The 7,044-nt window shown below is 33.5% G+C and overlaps 1 protein-coding gene across 1 annotated transcript; it reads left to right on the plus strand.

Annotated features, from left to right (window-relative positions):
- The first annotated feature begins 5,774 nt into the window (after window positions 1–5,774).
- On the plus strand, window positions 5,775–6,347 carry LOC110909768 (auxin-responsive protein SAUR50-like). The gene has a single exon (XM_022154539.2). The coding sequence runs from the start codon at window positions 5,865–5,867 to the stop codon at window positions 6,171–6,173; it is 309 nt and encodes a 102-aa protein (XP_022010231.1). The 5' UTR covers window positions 5,775–5,864; the 3' UTR covers window positions 6,174–6,347.
- The last annotated feature ends 697 nt before the right edge of the window (window positions 6,348–7,044 follow it).

Raw genomic sequence — 7,044 nt, forward strand, 5'->3', positions numbered from 1 at the left:
ATAGGAATGAAATGTGTTCATATATATATTTTTAATCTTGTATTAATACAAAACAGGAATGAAATTTGTTCATGTATGTTTTTAATCTTGTATTGTTACCTACACTATATACACATATCTAAGTTATATTGTCTATAGGGGATCGCTAGAATGAAAACCACCTCGAGTTTTAAGAACCGCGAGAACTACACCCCACGGAGGGGCGTTCGTCGCGATTTTTTTTACAAGTAGATGTGTGCATTATAAACACGGCCGTAAAAAATCACGGCGAACGCCCCTCCGTGGGGTGTAGTTTTTTACACCTCAAGTTTGGTGTTTTTTAATTCTTTTTCTTTTTTCATTTTTTTCACCAAACTTGAGGTGTAAAAAACTACACCCCACGGAGGGGCGTTCGCCGTGATTTTTTACGGCCGTGTTTATAATGCACACATCTACTTGTAAAAAAAAAATCGCGGCGAACGCCCCTCCGTGGGGTGTAGTTCTCGCGGTTCTTACAACTCGAGGTGGTTTTCATTCTAGCGGCTCCCATTGTCTATCTATATATATATATATATATATATATATATATATATATATAGGACAAAGATCCGTTAGGAACCACCCCTTATTGCGAGAACCGCGAGAACCAGTGTGAACACAAACAGTAATTCCTAAAAAAATCTAAAAAACACCTAAAAAATTTTTTTTTTATTTTTTTACTATTTTTTTTGAAAAAATCGCTATATTTTGTTAATAAAAAAAATAAAAAAAAATTTCAAAAAAAAAAAAAAAATTTCGAGTAACAGTTATCCATGCACATGTGCATATGTGTCGTTTCTTTGTCAAATTCCGTAATTCATTACAAATAATAGTCAATTGCACTTTCATTTACACTACTACGTGTAATACACTATTTTTTACATTATCAATGTTAGAAATGCACATGTGCATCTATATGTATCAACAGGAAATAAGGTGTTTTGGTACACTACTTTCTCTTTCATCTATCATTCCATCCATAATACACAAGCATGCACATGTGCATTTTTTGTCATTTCTTTGACAAATTCCGTAATCATTACATATATTAGACAATTGCACTTTCATTTACACTACCATATGTAATACACTACTTTTTACATTACCAATATTAGAAATGCACATGTGCATTTATATGTATTAACATGAAATAAGGTGTTTTGGTACACCACTTTGAATACACTTTCCCTTTCATCTATCATACCATCCATAATACACTACCATTACCTCCTACCATCCATAATACAATACCATTACCTCCTACCATCCATAATACAATACCATTAACAATATTTTCACTTTATATTTATACCATCCAATCAACATATTACATAAAAAATTGACAACTATAACCAAACCATCAACCACTAGATATAACTAACCAAAAAACATGTATATGGGTCTACTTCTCCATTCAAAATCACAAACTTTTTGTACCAAAACACGTTATATCATGGTTATACCTAATTATGCACATGTGCATTTTGAATATTGGTAATGTAAAAAGTAGTGTATTACTAATGGTATTGTAAATTAAAGTGCAATTGTCTATTCCTGATAACGTATTACCGAATTTGTTGAAGTAATGATACATATGCACATGTGCATGGATAACTGTTACTCGAAAAAAAAAGTTTTTTTTTTTTTTTTTTTTTATGGAAACGAAATATAGCGATTTTTTATTAAAAAATATTAAAAAAAATTAAAAAAAAATTTTGAGTGCTTTTTTGATTTTTTTTAGATTTTATTTTGTGTTCACATTGGTTCTCGCGGTTCTCGCAATAAGGGTGGTTCTCGCATGAACCTTACCCTATATATATATATATATATATGTTGGTTATATATATAGGGGGAGGTTCTTGAGAAGAAAATTAATATGAGAAGAAAAAGAACAAAGGGTTACAATTGTAAAACATTAAATAGTTTTCTCTCATCTCATTTATTATTCTTTTTGACTAATTAATTAGTCATAAAGATTATCATCTTACACACTAAAATTTTTGCCTAGACACATCAAAATTTATCCTACACGTTTTTGAAATTTATTCTACACAACTCGTAATTTATCCTAAACACCTTATAATTTATCCTACACCTTAAATTAATTTTTTTCTTCTTTGAGAAGATATATTTTTTTTGAAAATAAGTTATAAATTTAATTTAGTTAGCTATTAAAAAGAAAGACTAACAATTAATGATCTATCTAATTTTACCAATATACCCTTACACCCATATTAAATACAAAAATTAAATGAAGTAATTAAAGCATTCTTATTGGTTGAAGTTTGTCCTTTTTTATTCTTACAAAAAAATTCTTTTCATTTGAACCCTCCACTAAATATATAAACGAACAATCAAGCTAATTTATCTACAACTTTGAAAAAAAAAAAAATAGAATAGAGAAGTGAAAAACAATAACCATTGCATTTATACTATTTTCATTTACTTTTCTGATTTTTATGATTAAAAATGAGTGGTTCACTTTTTCTTTTCACAATAACTAGTTTTTTTACCCGTCGCGTGTTGCGGCGACACTGTACGTGACATGATAAATTATAGACGACAATCAACCCAACTTATTTCTAAACTAAATTTACGTTGAAACTTAGAGTAATTCAAATTCAGAACGTTTAATGAAAATGTATTATATATAACCCGACTTGTTTCCAAACAAAAATTATATCTAAACGAAGATCAACTCAAACCGTACATAAAAAAACACGTACGTACGGGTCACATGCAATGTGATAAAGCATAGACTACAATCGACCCGACTCGTTTCCGAACCAAATTGACGTAAAAACATATAATAACTCAAATTTATATCGTCGAATGAAAACGTATTATATTTGGCCTGATTTGTTTTCAAACAAAATTTACGTCAAAATGTACATAAAAACAATACATGATATAATTGACTAGGCTCGTTTCCAAACCAAAATTACGTTAAAGCGTAGACGAGATTGAATTTATACCAAAACCTACATAAAAATAAAAGTGTAAAAAAATGAATTTGTGGGTAGAATGGGCATTATAAATTAAACAACACACTAAAAAACGCTACACGAATTACCAAAATGCCACAAAATCACTATTCATTTACTTCTCCTATTAATAGTATACAATTTGCGTTATGTCTAGAATCTTTATATATATGTGTGTGTTTATTACGGTACCTCAAATAATTAGTGAACCAAGAAAACCAATCTATCATTGCAATCTATAAGAAAATCGGATAATTCGAATTTTCGGATTCGAATTCGGATTCAGATATGAATTTCAAAAGTTTCGGATAATTCGATTATCCAATATCCGAAAACTAATTATTTTTTTATAAATATATATATATATAGTATATAAGCATTATATATAATTTGAAGTATTGTAAAAATTAGTAAAAAAGTAGTAAATAATTGTATTCGTGTGAATTTATGATTGTTTTTAGTTTTAGATGTTGGAAATTTAGAAAATCGAATACAAGTTTAGTTTTAATCTATACACAAAACGGATTTTTTGATTTTTTTTTTTTATAAATTCGGATATCCGTTTGGATATCCGAATCCGTATCTGAAATTTCGGATATCCGCAATTTCAGATACGGATTCGGATATCAATATTCACTATCCGAAATTTTTGGATATCCGGTTTTTGGATATCCGAAAACCGGATAATCCGATCTTGAACACCCCTAGATATAGTCCATACATATACTAAAGGGGTTGCATCTTATGGTATCAATGTTAAGGGGACGTTTGGTTCGCCGAATGATTTGAAATTGGAATTGGAATTTGTATAAGAATTAGAATTTGAAGAAATTTGATTTGAAATTTAAACATTCCAATTGGAATTAGAAATTGTTTGAATTGGAATCTAAATTCCATTTTTGTTGTGTTTGGTTGTCAAATGAATTGAAATCCATCAACCCGGCACCTACAACCACCAGTTCAGGTCGAAACGGTTCGATTCGAAACGGTTTTGGTTGAAACAGTACGGGCCGAAATGGTACGGGTTGAAACTGTTCGCGTCGAAAGGTTCGGTTCAAAAAAGTTCGCGTCGAAACGGTTCGATTCAAAACGGTACGGGTCGAAACGGTACGCGTCGAAACGGTTCGCGTCAAAACGCTTCGGTTCAAAAAGGTACGAAAAGGTATGAGTCGAAACGTTTCGGGTCGAAACGGTTCGATTCGAAACAGTACGGGTCGAGACGGTTCGGTTCGAAACGGTACGGGTCGAAACGGTACGGGTCGAAATGGTTCGCGTCGAAACGGTACGAGTCGAAACGGTACACGTCGAAACGGTTCGTGTCGACACGGTTCGACTCGAAATGGTACGGGTCGAAACGGTTCGTGTCGAAACGGTTCGATTCGAAACGGTACGGGTCGAAACCGTTGGCGTCGAAACGTTACGGGTCGAAATCGTTCGCGTCGAAACGGTACGAGTCGAAATTGTTCGCGTCGAGACGGTATGGGTCGAAACGGTTCGGATCGAAACTAGTATGGGTCAGAACAGTACGAGTTAAAACAGTGCGGGTCGAAACAGTCGAAGATTCCAATGAATTTACTTTAATTCCTTCACATATAGGAAAGATTTAGTTAAAGGAATTTGAAAGAATACATGCCTAATTCCAATTCTAATTCCATTGTCAACCAAACACATAAAGATTGGAATTGAGATTCCAATTCCGTCAAATTCTACGAACTAAACATATTAAGAGATGGAATTCAAATTCTAATTCTCTTAAATTCCATTGAATTCCCGCGAACCAAACGCCCCAAAAGTATTTTAAAAGCATATATATAATATTTTTGTGGATGTATACAATATTTTATGGTTGTTTGAGAAAATATGATATATGTTTTAAGAGATGTATATGAATTACCTACCAGCCTTCTTAAACCTTACTATATCTACATATAATGTCTATATGTAACATAAAAAAAAAAAAATAGATTAGAAAAACTAAGAAAGGTAAAAGGAGGAAACATATATTATTCTCTCTATACACACATATATATAGGATCTTCCATAAAAAAAGTGTATCCAAATATGATAGTTATTATAAGAGTGCGTCTAATGTACGACGATGCATTCAATTTGTCTAACATAAGAACCAATTGTACGATTATAATGGTGTGTCAAACCAATATAAGAGTGTATCTAAAACCAGCTATGTTTTTTTGAACGGCCAACGAATTCTTCAAATAGGCTACTAGTGAAATTCACCACATCAGGATACACTCACCTTAGAATCGGGGAAAACCCTCACCTAGGGCCGAAGCCCGTGAACCCTCGCCCGAAGGCGGTGAGGTAAAACCCGCTCAGTTCAAGAATCGAACTAGCAATCTCCACACCTATTCGCCTAGTCTCCAATCATCACCAGGTGTTGCAAAAAATAATGGGGAGGGCAGAAATCGAACTTGGGTCCCTTAGAACACCAAGTCTCTCCCTTACCACTCCACCATCACCTCATTCGCCGAAAACCACCTATGTAACGGACACATATGCATATTCCTAAAATACACATCTTGTATCTTGGATCCTTTGTAACATTCGCATATAAAAATTAATTTTGTAAATAATTCTATTTATATATCTACATAGACAAATGCACAAAAAGAAAGAGACGTTGGGCCATCATGTCTCTAAGAAGGAGTACCAAGGTAGGGTAAGCCCAAAGGTGTATGAACCTATGAACTATTCTTGCTCCTACACTCCACATGCTTCTGCTCATCTCCTCCTCTCCTATATATACTTGCCATCTCATTTTCTAAACCATCACCACCACTTCAACCTCTTTCTCCACCATACTTAACAACCACCATCTTAATTTACTACCATAATTTAACAATGGGTCTTAGAAAGTCATGCAATAGACAAGCTCAGGCACTAGCTCTCAAGAAAATCATCAAAAGATGCTCGAGTTTTGGCAAGAACAACGACAGCGGTCTCCCCAATGATGTCCCAAAGGGACATTTTGTGGTGTACATTGGCGAAAGTCGTAGCCGATACATCGTACCAATATCATGCTTGGATCATCCAACATTCCAACATCTATTACAAAGATCCGAGGAAGAATTTGGGTTTAATCATGATATGGGAATTATCATTCCATGCCAAGAAGTTGATTTTCTATCTTGTTTCTCCGTGAGTGCATGAGAAAAAAAAAAAGAAAAACAAATTGTTTGTCATTTTGTCAAGAATACATGGTGCTCTTGTAATTTGTACATTTTTTTTTTCTCTTGTGGTGTTTGAGTTTGAACACCCTTTGAAAAATATTGCCAATTTTGTACAAAATGGAGATTATAATGGATATGATTCTACCCTAGCTAACGTATGTTATACAATTGATTAAACTAATGGTTAACAAACAAATAGGTATTATATTCAAGTTCATCATCTTTCTATAAAAAATGATTAACAAACAAATAGGTAATATATTCAAGTACATCAACTTTTTTTATAAAAAAAAATATTTTTTACACTTGAACTTTTCCATATGTTTTAGTGTTCTACTTTCTTTTGAACGGTCAACGAATACTATACAAGCCTGGTCACCCTGACAAATCCATTGGCGAAAGGTCACCCACGCCCTACGAACACAGATAACGTTGGTGACTAGGCCTGCCCACCATTTCAGGAGAAACCACCACCCGAAGGTCCATGGTGGTAAAACCTCTGGCCCACCTGGAAAATATTGTACCGCGTAGGACTCCAACCCATGACCATTGAAAGGTGTTGGCTGATAAACTTGTTTTTAGAAAATCGAAACGACTAACAAAAAATAAAAGAACATAGAGCGTGTTAATTCTAAATCTTAATGAGTTGGTATTTGATTTCTAAGTTACTACTAGTGGGATTTCCCGTGTATTGCGGCGGACATTCGGTCGGTAATGGTTTGGTTCGTTACAGTACCGGTACGATGATTGCACTTATGTCAATCGAAACAGATATACACAAAAGGATAGCGACCTGTGTTTTACATATATAGAAAACTATAAAAAAGCCCCTTTTATTTACACACACCCTA

Source organism: Helianthus annuus, chromosome 15 (genome assembly GCF_002127325.2).
Source record: "Helianthus annuus cultivar XRQ/B chromosome 15, HanXRQr2.0-SUNRISE, whole genome shotgun sequence".
In the NCBI taxonomy this organism is placed as follows: Eukaryota; Viridiplantae; Streptophyta; class Magnoliopsida; order Asterales; family Asteraceae; genus Helianthus; species Helianthus annuus.